The sequence below is a fragment of the Eretmochelys imbricata genome, chromosome 2 (assembly GCF_965152235.1).
Source record: "Eretmochelys imbricata isolate rEreImb1 chromosome 2, rEreImb1.hap1, whole genome shotgun sequence".
NCBI classification, from domain to species: Eukaryota; Metazoa; Chordata; order Testudines; family Cheloniidae; genus Eretmochelys; species Eretmochelys imbricata.
Window position 1 is genome coordinate 195,180,083 of NC_135573.1, and position 20,639 is coordinate 195,200,721.

Genomic DNA, 20,639 nt, shown 5'->3' on the forward strand with positions numbered 1-20,639 from the left:
ATGAAAGTTTTTGTTTAAACTAAGCCAAATTTTCCTTCAAAAGTTTCAGCAGGAAGTTTTCAAGCAGCCTTAATAAATTCAACCCTATGAAGAAGGCTATTTAAGTCCCACTTATACCTTGTTTGAGCACAGTTGCGAATTTCACCCTTTGTGAAAAGTTTGGCCAATCTGGGGAAAGGAGAGTCACATGGATACAAAAGGGATAATAAAGTAAAATGCTGCTGTTTGACCATGTAGAATGTTTTAATCTATATATCTGCATCCTGTGGTCATGCAGTAGAGATGCTGTTGTGTTTGTTTTCACTTGTGACGTATACAGGAGTACTTACGTTTCGTTTTTAAATCTGCAGATCATCCAAGATTTTTCAATCAGTTGTATGCTGGTATTGATTATTACTCTTTAGTGGCTCGTTTCATTACAGAAGCATTAAACCCAAGTGTGTAAGTGTCTCTCTTTTGTACTCATTGAGATAACCCTGGAACGCTATTATTATAATCCAGATTTTTAAAAAATTATGAATACCCACTTCAGGTTTCTCTTTACATTAACACAGAGGACTTCTAGCAGGAACCTGGAGATAATAACAGAATTTGGTTCTGCATCACATAACCATGTACTTCAACAGAAACTTGGCTAAGCTGTTGGAGCCTTTTTCAGTCTGTAGGTTTTAATTTTGGAGTAAAGATTCCCCACTGAAGGGCTTTTGTTTGTCATCCCTTTTACCTGTAAATTTGTTCTTATTTAGGGGATTTAGATATGCTATTTAGATATACTTTTAAAAACAAACTTATTCAGATAAAGGCTGTCCTCTCAATGAGCAAGACTTTGATCTCACTTTCACCAATGTAAATACAAGGTAACTTCACTGGTGGTGTTTGGGATTTATGCCATTATAACGGAGATTCAATCTGCTCCCGGGTGTTCAAGGTGCAGCTTGTACAAATGTTATTTTTTTTGTTTTCATTGTGTGTGTTTGGTATGAAGTGTTAAATTGATCCATTTTTCTTTCTTGTCCATGGCATTCCAAAGTTATATGCCCTTAGATAAACTTTTCCCATTTTGGGACTGGTATTTTAAAGTTGATCTAAGGTTAGGACTGATGTTAGCTGAACTCTCTAAGAATGCCCGGTGGAGTCCTTCAGCCACCTTCAGTATTTGCTCCACATAGTATTAAGTATGGGCACCACAATGAATTTGCACAAATGTTGTATAGGAATATAAACAAGCAATATGGGGAAGATAGAACTGAAGTCTAGGGTCCAAGTACAATTGCTTCAGGTAGGGAGAGCCTTTAGTGTTTTGGGTGCCAAACTACAGAAGCAACAAGAGCTCCTACAGTTCAGCACCCACAAGAAATTGTCTAGTTACATTCATGGATGTTATGTTTTCCATACACATTTTCAACCTGAGTGACTTTTGTTTTTGATGAAGAGAACAAGATAATAAAAAAGAACAAAAGTAAAGTCTCCATGAGAGAGCACAGTGTGTGTATCTCCTCTAAAATAGTCTGCACTGAACTGAGCACAAATGGCTTCTTGGTTGGGCAGGCAGATGTAAAGGTGTAGTAAACAAAAGGGTAACTTACATAAAATGGGTAATTTTTCCCAGGAGCATATGGTTTTATTAGCTGTTATTCATTTAATCTAAATCACATGACTGAAATCCCTGTGCATTGCTTTGAAAATGTAAAGGTCAGTTTTATGATGCTGTTAGGAACAGAGGAAATTGCCATACTGGATTAGACCTTTGGTATATTGAAATCCAGCACCAGATGCATCAGAGGAAGGTGCAAGAAATTGCACAGTAGATTCATGTGGGATAAACTGCCACCGAGGGAAGTTTCCTCCTAACCCCTAATAGTTAGAGATTGGCTTAAACCCAGAAGCCTGAGATTTTATCTTCCTCCCAAAACTTTTTTTTTATCATTAACATTATAAACTCTGGATATTCTTGTTATCCATATAAATCTCCAGTCCCTCTTTGAATCTTGCTAAATTCTTAATCTCTATGACATCCTATGACCATAAGTTCTGCAGTCTATTGCCAATCATGATACTTTTATATTTATTCAGATATACATATGAGGTGTCCCCCGTGTTTTTGTTAGTGGAAGAAGCAGTCCTGAAGAGAATGATTGAATTTGTCGGCTGGAAAGAAGGTGATGGCATATTTAATCCAGGTAAGAAAACAGCCTTCCATCTTCCGAATTTCAAACTAACCTATAGAAACTGCAGAGAACTACAGATTAAGAATTTTGTGATTATTTAACTTGTATTGTGTACGCAAAAAACATACAAAATCAGATGACGCAAGGACTTTTGGCTTTAATAAAGTTATTTTACCCAAGCTTCTAGACCATCATAATAAAAATCCTATGAATCTGTATGGTCACATGAAACAAAAGCAGCTGTATGGATCAATTAACAAAAAAAATTACACAGAACGAATTCTAGAGACCCTGGAATTGGAGCCCACCCAGTTCTCATTAATATCAATGATAAGATCACCTTTAGTGACCTGAGTGGGCAGCTGTCTCAGGCTCCAGTTCTATGAGTATGAGCTAATTAACTCAGACTGAATTTGGGGTGAGATTGGGTTATTTAAAGTGGTCATAGTTTCAGAGGGCCACAAGTGCTTTACAAAATACATTGCAGGAGGCCTCCAAGCAATGTATTAGCTGTTATGGGCCACGTTGTATAGTTTACATAGAGCCCGGCGCTGAGATGTGGGGTGAAGTTGTACTACTTCAGAGGGTGATTGTGTCTCTGGAGCATGTAGGAGGGGTTCATATACTGCACTACCCTGCAGTGCTCCGTTCTGTACTGCTAGCCAGCTCCACTGACTGCTACGAAGGGGACAGCCTTTGAGCTGGTTGTCAGTCTCTAGCACAGGGCTGTGATTGTGCCTGTCCCTTGTGCAAGATGCCTGATCCATGCACCCACACGAGGGTCAGGTGCAGTGCACCCCTGCACTTTACATCTTTATATCAGTGGGTATCACATGTATAACTTGTGCTCACCATTCCCGGTTACTCTTCTCTTCTGTCAGCATCTTTGTAACTGTATGCATGAAAGCCAGTCAGTGGTGTGACAGGGTACACCTCTGTGTACACTGCCTACATTTTGGGTGTCCATGTTTACCTTAGTAGGAATGACTTGAGCAAACTCCTTTTGGTGTGATACTGTTTTGAAATGATATGAGCAGGTAGACCATGAAATATTTCTGGGTTAATTTTTTTTAAAGGCTACATTTTAATACTTTTCTTTAAAAGTAGCAATATTGTCAATATATTTCAGATACAGGTGCACAGGGAGAATGGAATATAACAGTTTAGCCCCAAAATCTTTCTGTCCCGAGTTATTAGCATCAAGAAACCAAGCTGTAAGATTCTTCAACCTGCTTCCTGTGAAAGAGAAGAAAATGTTAAAATATAGTTAGTGGAGGGGGTGAGAAATAGTTAATGTATCCCACCAATAAGTGGTAGAAAAGTAAATTAACCATAACCATGGGAAATTTGTGGGAAATTGTACCAAATTTGTGGATTTTTTTTTTTGGTTGTCCTGGATTCTGTGTATATTTTAGAAAAACCTCTGCATATTCTGCAGATTTTTTTTTAAAGAAAATTTACTCAAAACATACCTGAGGACACTAAAAGGTTCTTTAGTGCATTAATTGTATCTTGATTTTTTAGCTTCCATAAAACTGATTTTTCATATAAGCCAATCTTGCTTTAAAAAAAAATCCCATCTGTCTCCTTGAGCTCTTCCATTTCCCTTCCAGATCTTCTCCTAGAGATCTTCAACTCCTTCCAATTCCTCCTCATTGTCTTTCCCCTTTCCTCCCTAAATGGATTGAGACCTGGTTGCCTAAGGGACCATCTCTCTCTCTCTGGTGTACTGCCACCATTGAGATCAGCAGAGGCCCTGGAGATCCCACAATGTATACCAGAAGGAACTGGTGCCCAGACATTCTCTTTGAGGACTTCTTGGTTTCTGGAATCATTCCCCTGCCATTTGGTCCACTACAGCCCAGATCCTTTAACCTTCCAAGCAAGCAGCAAAGCCTCCTTTTCTTCTCTCATCTCTCAGGCTGCTGAGTAAGGACTGGGCTATGAGGGATATAGTTACAGGCTAGTTTTGTGGTTTTAATTTATGAGCTAGGTGCTAACAGCACAAGATGAGTGCCAAGAGGTACTTGTTTGTTTGAATTTCTAAAATATAATAAATGAATATGTTTTGTGTTTTTTTTTTTTGTTTTTGTTTTTTACAGGTGGCTCTGTTTCTAATATGTATGCTATGAACTTAGCTAGGTATAAATATTGTCCTGACATAAAGGAAAAGGGGCTTTCAGGGTTGCCAAGACTAGTCCTGTTTACATCGGAAGAGGTAAAGAAATTGCACCCATATTCATTATAGACTTTTAATTAATGAACTTTTTTTTTCTTCCGCATGTGCTTGTACATTTCCATTGTTTGATTGTGTGTCTAATGCTGTTTCAAGCATAATAAAAGGGTCGTCTTCATACAGTGGGAAACATGGTGTGTGGAGATGACAGGTGGTGAATTCCCCCTGTACAGAGAAACTCTCCACCTCCTTCCTATCTCTGGTGTTGGGAGAAGAGGAGGTTGTGTCAGGGGCAGGATGTGGAGGGGTTGTGGTGAAACAGAGCTCCACTATGTTTGATTTCCCACTGACATAAGGTCTAGCAGGAACATCCATCAGTAATGTAAGTTAAAGCTACTATCCTGCAGCTTAAGCTTATGTTGGGACCAGGCAGTCAATAGTCAGAAAGCTACAACTGGCTCCCTGCAGTCCCCCTTCTCCACTGGCTCTGAGCACAGCTTGGCTGGAGTGGAGAATCAAATCCAACAAAGAGAATCCTAGCAAAACCTTTCACTGAAGCTCTCTGAACAACGCTGCCTTAATAACCTACTTTAAAGAATCTAAAAACTTCTTCCTATTTTAAAGCTTTCAAACATAACATATGCAAAACTCAGGTGGGAGACTGGAGTAGGAGGGATGCCCACTGGCACTAATCCTCCTTCAGAGCTTCAGCCTTTAATTAGAGCCTCTTTTCTCCCACCTACATCTCCGCCACTTGGGCTTTGTGACATTCACAACCCTTTAAATAAACTAGGTTGAGTATAGTTGTGTTTGAGATTAGATTGGCACAGGTGGTGGTATCTATTTATCTATTATTGTTACTTCTATTACAATAGCAGCTAGATGCCCCAGTGGAGATCTGGGCCACATTTTGCTTGGAAATGTACACAAATACAGTAATAGTACAGTCCCTGCCCTTAAGTGCTTACGGCCCCCAAAAGCTTACAGTATAAATGGACGAGGCAAAGACTTATCATCCCAGTTTTTCAAATGGGAACCTGGACACAGGAAGATCACATGGCTTGCCCAAGATCAGAGAAAAATTCTGTGGCAGTGTCAGGGACTGAACCCAGCTGTCCTGAATCCCTCTTTATTGCCTTAACCACAAGACCATCCTTCCTCTCTCTTGTTGGTACCTACATACCCAGTACTTCTACCTGTGCCCCTAGCATTTGTTGTAATATCTTTAGTTATTTTAATTGGCATTGTACAGAAGTGCTAGAATTTTTATCAGTTTAAAAGGGAGGAGACATATATTTTAGTAGAGATCCTAATTTTTGACCCATGTTTACTTCTGTTCCACCCAGATTTGGTATTATCTCATTTCTGTTTTTCAAAATAGTTTGCCTCAGATATGATTTGATTATTGCAGTTATATGAAAAACTGCTTAAACTCAAGAATTTGATACACCATAATGCCAACTTTCTATTATTATTTATCATGTTTTGTTTATTTGTATTGAATAGTACCTAAGGGCCAGGGACCCGTTGTGATGTACAAACCTACAATAAAGAGATTGATCTCTGCCCTGCAGAGCTTACCATCTAAATAGAGACAAGAAGTGGATAAGACAAAGAGATGGGGGAGCACAAGGAGACAATGAGCTGATACTGCTCAACATCAGCAGTGGTCAGAGCATACTGACTGGTCTACGGCCCTCATTTTATGGCTTAGTCTCAAAGCCATGTCTTACATTTGAGCTTCTAGCACTGTAGGAGGTGGTCTGTTAGTGTTGCACAGCAGTGGTGTTCTCAGGCAGGCACTCAGTGTCAATGTGGTACTGTTCTTCAGGAGGTGTTAGACTGAGGGCAGGTCTGTACTCCCGCTTAAGTTGACCTAACTTACGTCGCTCAGGGGTGTGAAAAAGACATCCCCTGAGTGACGCAGGCTACAGTGACCTAAGCACTGTCTTCCGCTTGCATAGGTGGAGTAATTATGCCTATGGGAGAGTGCTCTCCCATCAGCATAAGGCGTCTTTACCAGACTGCGCCGATGTAGCACTTCTAATATAGACCTGCTCTCAGACTTTAAGGCCAGAAGGGACCATCATGATCATCTGTTCTGATCTCCTGCACATTGCAGGGCACAGAACCTCACCCACCCACTCCTGTAATAGACCAGTAATTCAGCTAGAGGTTAGGGAAGTCCTCAAATCATGGGGTAAACATTTCAAGTTACAGAGAATTCACCATTTACACTAGTTTAAACCTGCAAGTGACCTGTGCCCCATGCTGCAGAGGAAGGCGAAACCCCCCCAGGGTCTCTGCCAGTCTGACCCAGGGGGAAATTCCTTCCCAACCCCAAATGTGGCGATCAGATAGACCCAGAGCATGTGGGCAAGACCTGCCAGCCAGACACCTAGGAAAGAATTCTCTGTAGTAACTCAGAGCCCTCCCCATCCAGTGTCCCATCACCAATGGCTGGTGATGGGACATTTGCTGCTAGCGGTCACAGGTTGGTTACATGCCATTATAGGCAGTCTCTGCTCTTTTGCTGAAAGGTAAAGTAAGTTTAGATAACATACACTCTAACTCAAGAAGATACAAAATCCTTAGATACTTGAAAAAATGGTGGTTTATGGAGGAAACTGCACATACCGTTGCTGGACAGTTCCTCAGAGACACTTGAGGTAGCAGCAGAAAAATTATTAGTATCCTGCCTTTCTGAGTTTTAGTTAGTGTTTCTGAACCTGTAATACATAACTGAGTACAACTCAAGCTACAGTCATTAACCACATTTTTATCACTTTCCTTTTCATTATATTTGAGTCTTATCTGATTTTGTTTGGGAATAAGAACATTGTGGTGGGCCAGAAAGATGAGAATGCAGTGAAATTGAGAATAAGAGAAGAAAAGAAATGCATGAGAAATTGCAATGGATACTTTAATGCTGGTAGTTTTTTGGTGTGATGAAATGGAACCCCTCCGATGTGACTTGATCATACACGTAAACCAGGGATGGGCAAACTTTTTGGCCCAAGGGCCACATCTGGATGGGGAAATTGCATGCAGGGCCATGAATGTAGGGCTGGGGTTGGGGTGTGGGAGGGGGTGCAGGGTGTATTCGGGGGCTCAGGACAGGGGGTTGGGGGGCAGGAGGGGGTGCAGGGTTGGGGGCTCAGGGCAGGAGGTTGGGCTGTGCGAGGGGGTGCAGGAGGGGGCTCAGGGCAGGGGGTTGGGGTGCGGGATCCAGCCCAGCACCGCTTACCTGGAGTGGCTCCAGGGTGCCAGCGGCACGCACCGGGGCTAAGGCAGGCTCCCTGCCTGCCCTGGCACCACGCCGCTCTGGCACCACGTCCCTGTGGCCCCTGGGGGAGGCGGGGGCAGAGGGCTCCAAGCGCTGCCTTCGCCTGTGGATACCTCCCCCGAAGCTCCCATTGGCCACGGTTCCCCATTCCTTGTCAATGGGACCTGCGGGGCGTGGTGCCTGCAGGCAAGGGCAGCACACGGAGCCCTTGGTGCCCCTCTCAGGGGCTGCAGGGATGTGGTGCCCACCACTTCTGGGAGCGGTGCAGGGCCCGCGGTGCCATGGGGCTGGCAATCCCGGGGGCCGGATCCAAAGCCCTGATGGGCTGTAGTTTGCCCACCCTGATGTAAACGAAGTATGAGAGTACGATATTAAGCAATCCCTCTGATCTGCTACTGAGATTACAATAGACATAATGAGTAATAAAGCCATCTCATAATAACATAGTTGCTTTATGTGCTTGGTTTCCAGAAAACTTTTCAAAAACAAGTAAATATTTTTTATTCTGTCTGCATGAGTGCAGGACAAGGTTACATAGTGTTTGGAATTACAACAAAAAATACTAAGTCTTTCATTCCCTAGTCAAAATAATCTCATATACTCTCCCCACACCCCATTTTAAATGTACTAGTATTCAGTTTGGTCTTGTGGTTTGAAAAGGTTTCTTTTCTTATTATATTTTCTTTTCTTATATTATATCTTCCTCAAAAGAAGATTGCAAAGAGCTTACTTAAAATGGGAACTCTAAGCACTGTTATAAAGGATTGACACTGTAGATTTGACTCTAGTTTCTGTAAATACCTGTGTATCTTTTGCTAATATGGTGCTATGTAACTTATTACGTTAGTGTGTTTAGGAAATAATAAGAGAGATCTTTGAAGCCAGTATATTTTGGAGACTTTGTCTTTTAGTCCCGTGATGGAAGCACTCCAAAGCTATGTTCTAGCACAACTCTTATCCTTTTTATAGTGATAGCTTCTGGCCATACACTTAAGGTCTGTTTTTGCTCCCATTGAAATCTGTGGCACATCTTCCATTTCAATGGGAGCAGATTGGACTTAAAGTCCAGAAATGACACAGGTACATGTTGTTTTTCTTGGGGATTCAGTCAGTTCCCATTTTTTTTGTCTCTCAGTTTCTCAAATGCTGAAGCTGCACTTATGTTCTTCTTCCTTGCCCCTCTCCACTGTGATTCGGTGATCTGCCTTTATCTACCAACTTCTAGATTTTGCAGATCCATCGCTTTCTGGAGCAATTTGATTATTCCAAGTGACTCAGTGTCGTGATTTTCATTTGAACCTAGTGGTAAAAGTCAGTGGTATAAGCTAGCTTTTTTTTTTTTTTTTTTTAAATTGCTGTTATTAATTTATTTAATCATTCAGAAATAATTTGAAACTCTCTGTTGCTGGAATCTGAATCTCTCATGAACAAAAAACATTGCAGATCTATAATATATTACCAGTTAGTGATGTAATTTGATGTAACACAAGCTTAATTGTCCACCTATGTATACTATTATTCTTGCAGTAGTCTGAATGAATCCTAAAGGTTTTGTGAATGTGTCATGTTAGAAAATTAAACATTTTAAAGATTGACTGACTGATATTAGCTGTTAGTATTTTGTGTTCATTTAGTTGAAAGGAAAAATTTCCTGGTTTAAAGAAAAAAGAAAAGGAAAAAAAGAAAAGAAAAAGAAAACCCTTTGAGATGATCCATCTCATCAAAATAAGCGTGACAGGCTTGAATACCCTTGATATATTCATACTCACACATTAAAGTGCTGTACATTTTTCATAGTTATGTTCCTCTGTAACTGCATTTGTGTGAACCCTGTGGAAGAAAATGGAATTAATTAACCACCTGGCTTCATCTCCTGTATGAAAAGAAACAATTCTAGACGTTGTCAGGGTTGTTGGAATGTATGTTATTATAACCCCTAAAATAATAACATGAAGGATTTGCTTCCGTTTTCCAACAAGAGCAATTTTAATATGTCCTGTCAGATTTAGGGCAAGCCTTAATGCTGCAAGATACTGAGAGCTTGTGTGAGATGCTAAGGGCTCATCAGTATCCACTAGCTTTTATGGGAGATGAATGCATTTAGCAGCTTGCAGGTGCTTTTCAGTACCTTGCAGGATCGAATCCTCAATGCTTGTCTAAACTTGAAGGTTAATTTGGATTAAGGCAGGGTGTGAATTTAAAGTGCAATAGCTAACTGTGACCGTGAACTAAGATAAATCAGAACAAGGCACTCTTATTTTGGAGTAAGTGTCTTCACATGGAGTTACTTTAGAATAACTCCATGAGTAGTCAAGCCCTAGGTCACAAATATGGAATTTAGAAGTATGGTAAAATATGAAACTTTGAATCTTTGCATTAAACAGAAGAAAAACTGCAAACTACAGTGCAGAGATTGTTAACTTGATTCTTATTCACACTAAGGCCACTTTATACCACTCTCATAATGTAAACACCCACTTTAAGGCCCCTTCCCACTGCTAGAGTGGTGTAATGTGGACTAGTGTATGTTTACTTCTACTTTTATGGCCCCTTTGTGCTGCGTACAGTGGTTCTCAAAGTTTTGTATCGGTGACCCCTTTCACATAGCACGCCTATGAGCACGACCTCCCCCCCACTTATAAATTAAAAACACTTTAACACCATTATAAATGCTGGAGCAAAGCAGGGTTTGGGGTGGAGGCTGACCGCTCGCGACCCCCCATATAATAATCTTGTGACCCCCTGAGAGGTCCTGACCCTCCAGTTTGAGAATCCCTGCTTTAGTATAAATGAGAAGCAGGTTTTTATGTGCACATTTGTGTGAAGATACTGATAAGAAGATACCATAACAATATCTTAAATGTCAACCACATTACTCTTTGCCTCTTTATCTACTGTACCATTCAGTGCATGTCATTTGACTTTAGCTATTTTGTTTCTGCACAGCATTCACAATTTGTTGTTTGTATTAGGAAATATAGTTAGTGTTGTGACCTTTGTCAAATATTGATGTCATTATGCGCCATGTCAAGCTTTTTTTAAATTGCTTGTTTACTTTTTTGATGTCTTTTTCATTTACTCAGTGTCATTACTCCATGAACAAGGCAGCTTCTTTCCTGGGGATTGGCACGCAGAATGTTTACTTCATCACAACAGATGAAAGGTAAGGAAACGGAGCCACTGCCATGGTCTGATTCTTTTAAAATGCAGTAGTGCTGTAAGTAAGTAACCTATTTGAACATAACTGAAAAAGTTTTAAATCTGTGTCCCTTAGAGGTAAGATGATACCTGAGGAACTGGAGAAACAAGTCCAGCGGGCCAGGAAAGAGGTGAGAGGTGGGGAGAGAGCGAGTATGCAGGCTGCGCGCTTGTGCATTTGAATGAAGGAAAGGGGAATAAGAGTGAGCGAAAGTTACAATAGGGCAGTTCATATACACATGTTCTTATGCGTGCAACCTGCTTGCCACAAATTGTTCAGTAAGCCAGGAATTCCGGGGGATTTGCTGTACAAGGCCATTAACGTTTCCCAAGGCCTTTGCTCGTGTTAATCATGAGATCAAGTAATGCTGCTCTGAAGGACTCTAGTACATCTTTTCCGCTCACAATATTCCGTTTGCCCTCAAGCCTTCGTAAATTGACATGATGAATGCATTGCTTTAAACTGTTGCTGCTTTCTTGATTTATAATGTAACAATCTTAACTGTAGCAAAAGCTATAAGAGAAAAATCAGCAAATATTAGGAAGTATGTGCAATAAAGGCCTGTTGTCTTAGCATGTAGTATCACATTCCACCCCGCTCATTGCAGTGACAGGGATCAGAGACTCAATCCAGTGTTTATGTTCCTACAGGGATCCTGACATCCAGGAAGATGGGTGGGGGTAGCATTTGCAGGGATAGGGTAATGCACTGTGGGATGTATTTTGCTGCTCCTTTGAGCAGCAGCAAAGTGTGTGCCGACAGTTTGCCAGTTAGTGCTTGTTACTGAGAGTAGCTTATGAACTCGCTAGCTTGGGGGCTACAGCATGACTCCTAAGATGCAGATCATCTCTCCTTGGGTTGGCCAGCTGGGCCTTCCTCTATGCACCCAACTTGTGCATCAAAGCAGTAAGGGCTGGGATTGAGCCCTTAGTTCTCAATCTGGGAATCGCATACAGACAGCTGGTGTGTCATCTAGGATGTTAATGTGCTGGACCACACACAATGGGGCTGACACTTACACCTACTTTGCAATGAAGTCAGAAGTGACAGTCCCAACCTGCCTTGCACCATCCTGCCTTGCACACTGAGTAAATGAAAAAGACACTGAGCTTTCAATAAGGGCTGACTTACAGGTATATCCTTAACCAAAAACTGACAGTTATTTCCCCACTGTGTACCATATTTAGTTGACTGACTACTGATTTATTGTGGGCTTAATTGTATAGCAAAACAAATTCCTCCTCCTTCCCCCCTCCCCTCTCCCAGACAGCTGGAGGAGAAGAGCTAAACTTCACTCATTTTGAGCAGGTAGGAGAAAGCAGAAGTGAAAATAAAACCGGGCAACTAAAAAGTAATACATTAACTGGGCTAATAGGGAAAAATTCCTTGCTCAGGTAAGAAAAGGACTTTCCTTTCTTGGCCTGTGAATGAACTGTTGATAGATACTTTTTTTTTTTGGGGGGGATGATTTTAAAGAAAAGCACCTAAAATAAGAGTGGGCTAAATCCATTTGTTTTGCACTTATTTTTATAGAAAAGAAAACCTTTTCCTTATTAAAAATGTTCTGTTTACAGATTTTCTTTCTTTGATGAATGTTTATTATTGTTTCATTTGCCTTGAAATGGGAATGACAAGCACTTTGAAAGGTTCTCTCATTTCAGTTTAGGTTCTGTAAGTACCTCTCTCCTTGATTAAATGCCATTTTATACTTTTTCCACAGCAATATGTCTCAGTGAATCGCAGTAAATATTCTTATCACACCAGAGGACTATTTTTTCCTATTCTGCAGTGGTGGAACTGCATGAGTGTTCTATAAAGCATAACAAAGAGACAAAGTGGGTGAGGTAATATCTTCTGTTGGACCAGCTTCTGTTGGTGAGAGAGACAAGCTTCCATAGAGTCCAGACATGAAGAAGAGCATTGTGTAAGCTTGAAAACTTGTCTCTCACCAACAGCAGTTGGTTCAAAAAAAGATATGATCTTACCCACCTTGTCTATCTAATATCCTAGGACTAACACTGCATAAGGCATAATAGACAAAAACCCTAGGCCTCTTTACTAACAAGATACAACTAGACCTGGAACTTAAAGCAAAAAGGAAAAAAAGTCAGAAAAGAGGATTTGCTTAAATATAGTGGCAAGCAGAATAAAAACATGCTTCCCTTACTTACTAAAAATGTCATGGTCATTATCAAGAATTCATAGAGGACCCAATCCTGTTGGCCTAATTCAGGCAAACCCCTTGTTGGCTTCAATGGGAGTTTTGGCTTTGCCTGTTCATTTACTGTGGGAGCAGACCAGCAGGGATTCTTTAATTATTTTTTGTTAAATGTAATCAGTACATAGTTATTGCCATGGTGGAAGTGTTGCTTCACTGGGTACTTTAGTTTCAGGCTCTTTTGTTGTGTTTCAGATTAGTTGACTTGTTTTAGACTGTGAGAGGAATGAACAAAAGTTCAGAGGGACATTACAGATTGAGATTTTTGTGAACATGTGGGCCTGAGTCTCATTTACACTAAGGCCACTTTACACTGCTCTGGAAGTGTAAGTAAAATTGACTCCCCCCGCAAGGCCCTTTGACATGGTTAGGTGTAAGGTTGTTTTAGTGTAATTGTGAATGAAGCCTATATGTCTTCAATAGATGTTTAAAAGTAAGTGATAGTTATTTAGAATTGATCTGGATTTCATTCGAAATAAAACATCACATTGCCAGATTGTCAACTGCTATAAATTGAAATGAATGGAGCTGCGCTGATTTACATCAGCTGAGGATCTAGCCCTAAAAATAAATCGGAGAGAGGTCCCTCTTGTTAGCCTAAAATTAAACATGTAGTTGATGAAATCCCAAATTCAACAGTTTAATACCAGTTTGGGCATGACCTTGAGTGGTGCAGAGGACTAACCGCTCCCATTGACCTGAGAATTCCATCGCTCAGTGCTGCTTGGGATGAATTTAGCTTCTCTAAGTAATTGCACACCTGGTTGCATGTGCAAGTCTCACTGACATCAGTAAGAGCTACAAGCTTGTATCGGAAGGGCAGAATTCCGTCTACTATTGTAATCACCCTGCTAGGATTAACTAAAAAGGAAAACTTTTGCCGCTGAGGCCAAAAGGGAAAGAGAATTGCCAGAGACCTCAAAGCTGCCAAAAGTTTCACTACTCAATCTATCTAATCTGTCTGAGAGAGAGATGGAAGAAGATCTCACTATATGTTTAACCACTGCCTATAATCCTTACTATTTTTAGAAGAGTAGGACAGACACAGTGACTTGCTGTGGGCCACTGACATTCGGGTTAGTGATAATTGTTCCAGCTTTAGAATATGCTGGCACCTGCTAAGGCAGAAAATGTTACCAAGCTCAGTCTTCCTCTGCACTAAGCAGGGTGAAGAATACAAACACTGCAAGGTAATGCAGGTGGGATCCCCTGAGAGATGAGGAGTCACTTCCTTGCCTGATAGTTGAGCTAATGGTGTCATCAATATTGGGCAGAACTGCAGCAAACACAGTAGTGAGAGGGAAAGGATTGTGAAATGACAATTAGAGTAAAAAAAGAGAGATGTCAACTATCCAACATGCTTTCATCTTTACAGGGCTCAGAACTGTCAAAACATAGTCTGCATCTAGTGGCTTCCAGCCCATAACAATATGTCATCCAGGAATGCTGGTTTTTGAAAGTCAGCACTTTAAAATACAGTACCTCTTACGTTAGCCTTTTACTGCTGAGAAACTAAAATGTAGACACTGTTATACCTGCCCTATTTTTCTAGACCTCGTTATATTTTAGCTCAGCATGCATATTAGAGGATGTGAACGGTGCAAATGACATTTCTTTGTTTTGGATCATTTCACAGGGGGCAGCACCATTTCTTGTCTGTGCCACAGCTGGTACAACTGTGTTGGGAGCATTTGATCCTCTGGATAAAATAGCTGATATCTGTGAAAAACATGGCCTTTGGCTGCATGTGGATGTAAGTTAGTTTATATACCATGTAGTTTGTTAGTATTGCTTCAGCATTGTTGATGCTTTCTTCGGCAGCTGTGATATTTCCATGCACTCAGAAATTAGACAGGAGTTTAATTCCATTTGCCATTCTTTGCATGTGCAGCAGAAATGCAGCCACTTTCTCTGCTAAGTTCTGCCTGCTGAAAACCAGCAAAGAAGTGGGTTTTGAAACCTGGTCAAAGTCTTTTTGCAGATTGCCAGATTGTACTTTAAGAATGCTTCTAAACCGCCTCCCACTCCTTCCTCCCACCCAAAAGACACAACAAAACCCGATGCAGTTTTGAAGAGGAGAATTGTATAGAAATATTCCTTCAAATTCTTTCAACTTCTTAATATGGGCTGGATATAGCATAATTACTGTTAGTTGGGTCAAAGTCAAATGTTCCCAGTGAGACTAGCAAGACTTGTAGTCAACGAGTTTATAGTGGTCTAAATGAGAGCAAAATCTACATTGATCGCAATAACTGATGGCTGTCGCACATTCGTGGATTTGGCTTTCCTGTTGACCCGCTTAAACTTTCCTGGGCTGCTCAGAATAAAATGTTCTCTAACCCTTTTTTTCATTGTATGATAAGGTTTTAATCTTATATAAGTGAAAGTTTGGAAAGTTGAATTTATCATCTCTGTCTGGAGTAACCATTGAGTTACTGGTATGAACACGAAGAGTTAATTTTTTAAAATGATTTAATCTAAAATTAAATCTTGTAGCCCAGATTCTGCTTATTAATTACACTAGTATAAATCCAGAATAACTTGACTGAAGTCTATGGAATTACTCAGGATTTATACCGATGTAGTCAGAGGAAAATCTGGACCTGGGTCTATATGGAAGATTTAATTTTGTTTGTTTTGATTTTGAACACTTTAAGATTTTTGCAATGGCAATGATCTGAGTTTTAAATACAAACTTTTTTTATATTTAACCTGATCATGCTTCTAATTGAGTCAGTGAGTTTTGCCATTGATTTGATGGATTGGCCCTATTCATTTTAATAGAAGTGCTGGAGAAATAGCATGGTTAGGGCATTGCTTTATTAAATCTAATATTTTTCATCTGATAATTGTCCTAGGCCTGTGGTTCCTAAATTGCAGTCTGAGGAGGACTTGCTAGTGGCCTGCAGAGAGCTGGCTTTTCTTGTTTCCAGCTGATAAATCATATTAAGAAGCTAAAAATAATAATTTAATATTAGGAAAATTTTACTTTTCCGTGTGTGTGCAATTGCTGTAGTTGCCTCAGGGATCTTACTTGATTTCCAGAGGAAGGGGAGGTGTCCTGCACGATTATGAATGGAAGGCTATTTGGTGAGCACGGCAACTTTGCTATTAAGATGTGGCCCACATTATGAAAAAGTTTGAGAATTCTTACTGTAGGCTGATAGTGGGGCTTTGGTTTATTTACGCTTTTAGTGGTGGGTATTTGTGTGTGCATGTAGAGGGGTTGTAACCCTATATTTTATTAATTTGTATAGCCATATATATCTATTCAAGCTCAGAATTGTGGAGTGATTATTCTTGTAACTGCAGAAAAGAACTCAAGTGATATTTGTAATATGATCAGTGATGAATATAAGAAAGAGAAAACAAGTAAACACAGGAACTTGTAATTCAGAAATAATCTTTAGGAGTCATGGTGATCAGAGGCCATTCTGAAAAGAAACAGCAACCCCATGTACACTAAAAATAGCGTTTGAATGCTAAAAGCCTAGTTCTGTGCTGATTTATGCATTGTGCAGTCCGGGGTCATCAAGAGAACACCTAATATGGCCCTGTTTATAGTTTTGAAAAAATAAAGAACAATCAAAATCAAATGATTTTGAGTAGATGTAAGTGCTCTATACAGCAGGGCCATAGTCTGATGTCAGTTACACTGGTGTGAATCAGTCACGCCATTGGCTTCAATCCCAAGAGCTATTCACCATGCTGTCTAAAATTGAAGTCAGTAGAGTTATTCCAGATTTACACAGGTATAACTCAGTTCTAAATCTTACCCTATGTCAAACAATACTAGGGAAGCTACGTATTCATTAGATTTCCTTCTTCAAATATAAAAAAAATCACAACACTTTAAATTACAAGTTTGTGTTTGTGGATGCAGAACTTTTTGTGGTTTTTGTGTGTGTTTCTTTTTTTTAAAGAGTTACGCTGTATTTCAAGAGTTAACTTGTTGATTATGAAATGCAGGGCCTAATGTGATGATTTTTGTCTGTATTGTCTAAAGAGGAACTCTGAATAAAAATGAAAAGCTCAGTTTGTTATCACACACATAATTAAAGTTGTATTGTCTTAGAACCTGATCTGACTTCCACTGAATTAATGGGAGCTTTTCTGTTGACTTGAATGGGTGTCAGATCAGTCCCTTAGCCAATGAGTGGGCATTTAGCATAAATGAAGTTTATTTGCAGCTCTTCCACAGAATTGCTGTGTGATCTTGGGAAACTCACTGAACCTCCTTGTACTTCCTTTCCCATTTGTAAAATTGGAATAATAACTATTAATAGTTACAGGGAAGTTGTGGGACTTTGAGATTCACAGCTGGAGGAGTATTATTGAAATTTGATTCCTTCCTGTATGAGAAAAAGAGTAGTCCAGTGGTGAGGGCACTAGTCTAGGACTTGGGAGACCTGCGTTTAATTCACTATTTTGCTGCAGACTTACTGTATGATCTGAGAGGCAAGTCAGTTATTTCCTTGGAGCCTCAGTTCCCCATCTGTAAAATGGGAATAATAGCACTTTCCTACTTCACGGGTTTTCTGAGGATACATACATAAGACTGTATGGTACTCTCATACTGCCGTAGAGTGAGCCATATAAGTGCCTGTAAGACATGATTTTAACCTTTCATTCCCTGGTGTGCCTTCACTGTTCCTATCTCCCAGTTATGACAGATACCATTTCTAGCCTTTTGCCTCTGAAACAGATACTGATATAGATAAATTATAGACCACCTGATGCAACTTACCTCCGTGCAGCTGCTCCTATGAATACTTGCATTTCCCATACTTGCGTCTTGAAAACCTGGATCCAGTATTTCTACTTTATTACACTTATAGAAATTGTGGATGCTCAGTACTTCTCAGGATCCAATCTTGGCATTTCCTTTTTGGGGACTTCAGTAAGAGGAAGGCACTGTGCAGGTGTGGGTTGTGCAGGCATCAGCACACAGCTGTGCCAGTGCACCTCAGCCCTAATTTAATAGTATGCTGGGACTGAGACCTCTCCTAGGGTGAGGCTAAATACAGTGTCTGGGGACCAGACTGAAACTACTACGTCTAGGTCACTTGCTATGACCTAAAGTTATGTTTTAAATCAGGTCTTCATAAGTGAAATGCTACCACAGTGTGTTAATCCTCTGAGTAATCTAATTGTATGAATTTGTCCATTTTTGGAGCTGAGCAAGTGCCCGGTGACTTGAATCGGGCCAAGATTTCACCCTTAGCGTGAAATTCACATTTCCCTGAAAAAATTGGGCCAAGGTAGGACATAGGGGCCTCAGAATCTCCCTCTCCCCCAACATACAGGTATAGCACCTAGAGCTATCCTTGGGCTCTAGTAGCGGCCATAGCTCAGTGTGCCCCACCCCTGTGTGGGATTCATTGCTAATGAATCTAGATAATTTGATGACCCACGGACCACACCCCTACCTCTCTTCTAGTCCACCCACAATCCCCTGAGCATTCTTGTTGAGCGGAGAAACATTTTGCTTGGCTCTTCAACTTGAAGGGGGCTGTGGAATCCTTCTAAATGGCCTTTCTGCTTTCTGGCCTCATACAGCAGAACAGCAGTGGTTCCACTTCTTTTGATCATTCCAGAGCTGTGCAGGGATGGGAACCGAACTTTCAATCAGTAACAGCAATCCTATCACATGGCTTTTGGCCTAACTTCCAGTCAGTAACAGTATATCCATCATATAACAATTGCTTCATAAATATGTATAAAAACCATTTTATTTGCATTACCCATTCAGAAAAAATATTGATCTTTAATAGGACTCTTCTGTGAGGCTTTCTGAAATTTTCCACAAAATTTTGTTTGTTTTTTTTTAGTTCCTGGAAAAATGTTTCCAATTTATGCAGAAATCCCTGCCAGGTACATTTTAACACAAACATTCTGCATATGCGTTTTTAAATCACTTGGGTGCAAGTTCTGCAATGGATTCTGCATGGGTGGGTCCCTATACCTGTGTGGATCCCTGCTTAAGTCCCTGCTCTGCACAAGCATGGGTTCTGCCAGACTGGAGCTCTTTGCAAGATCAATGCCTTCAACACTGAGCCCTTTTCTTTTATTACTAGTAATAATTTCTTACAAAAGGCTTTGAGCACATTATGTGATGTGTGCCCCACAATCTCCCTTTCCATGCATAGCTGCATGGAAACTCTTCATTAATGTCTGAGACTTATAGATTCATTGCAGCTATTAGGTAGTTGGGGTCCAATCCTGCTCATGTTGAATCCATGTTAAAAATTCCATTGATTTCAGTAAAACAACGAGGAGTCCGGTGGCACCTTAAAGACTAACAAATTTATTTGGGCATAAGCTTTTGTGGGTAAAAACCCCACTTCTTCAGATGCATGGAGTGAAAATTAGAACTGGACTCCTTGTTTTTGTGGATATAGACTAACACTGCTACCCCTCTGATAATGGATTTCAGTGATGCAACATCAGACCCTAGGTGTTGCTGTCACATGCTTGCAGATGTTGTATTCCATAGTAAAAGTCAGTGGTCCAAATTCTGGGCTTGACTCTGCAACTTACATAGAGTAGCCTTTACTTGAGAGAGTATTGTCACTGAGGTCAATGGCACTACTCATGTAAGTGCTACAGAGAGCGAGTGAACAAGATTTGCAGATTTGGGCTCTCTTAGACACCAGTGCAACCAACTTGATTTCAACATGGTTACATTGACGTCACTGAGTGTACAATTAGGCACCATGAGCGAGGATCACACACATTTAAAACAGAGTATTGCTTTCGAATAAGATGGATTATTGAGGCTTTATAAAATAATGCAGTGGGAATACTTATAGAGCATTAGAATATACAAATAACATTGTCTTGGTTATGTAAATATCTCAACAGGCATCTTGGGGTGGCTCAGCTTTGATGTCAAGGAAGCATCGCAAGCTTCTGCATGGCATTCACAGGTAAATAGTTTAATGGCTCATGGGAACACCTAGGAAGGGGTTAATTGGGAAGGGGCACTGCTTAAGAATCTCTTTGGGGTTTGTATGTCCAAAGTATTGTTTTAATTGAAGAGACCACAGAATTTATAGGTGGGGGCAGAGGGGAAGATTCAGAAATCTGTTATAGGCATTTGTACTATATATGGGCATTTTTCACTATCTACAGTTGTGATTATAGGGTAATCATTTGTTTTTTTCCTCTTTCCTCAATTCCCCAGGGCTGATTCTGTTGCCTGGAATCCCCATAAAATGTTGATGGCAGGAATCCAGTGCTGTGCTCTTCTGGTGAAAGACAACTCTGTAAGTCCTCCTGTTATCTTTTAAATGCAACTTAAAGTTGGGGTGTGTCATTGCTGTATTATGGAAGTGGAGATAATTAGAAAGCAATTGCAAGTTATTTTTACTACACTCTCCGATGCAAAGTAGAGACTTGTAAAAAATGTATACAATGTCACAAAGGACAAATAAAGATATGGGACCAAATTCACCCATGACACTAAACTCAACAGAGTTATACCAGGGTTGAATTTTCACGTGGTGTTCCTGTAACTTATTTGCTTTAGATCATGAAGTAAGCTGCTCAGTCACTCAGATGCAGGGTGAAGTGGTCTCCAGCATTTGGAG

General features: G+C 40.4%; 1 protein-coding gene across 1 annotated transcript in view; it reads left to right on the forward strand.

The window, feature by feature from the left end:
- The first annotated feature begins 4,043 nt into the window (after positions 1-4,043).
- Positions 4,044-20,639, forward strand: part of GADL1 (glutamate decarboxylase like 1) — a 78,268-nt gene continuing 61,672 nt past the window's right edge. The window contains exons 1-6 of the mRNA XM_077809303.1: positions 4,044-4,386; positions 10,714-10,793; positions 10,905-10,959; positions 14,684-14,800; positions 19,912-19,976; positions 20,234-20,315. Coding sequence (XP_077665429.1) covers positions 4,288-4,386; positions 10,714-10,793; positions 10,905-10,959; positions 14,684-14,800; positions 19,912-19,976; positions 20,234-20,315 — 498 coding nt within the window. The 5' untranslated portion in view covers positions 4,044-4,287. The remainder of the gene's footprint in view (positions 4,387-10,713; positions 10,794-10,904; positions 10,960-14,683; positions 14,801-19,911; positions 19,977-20,233; positions 20,316-20,639) is intronic.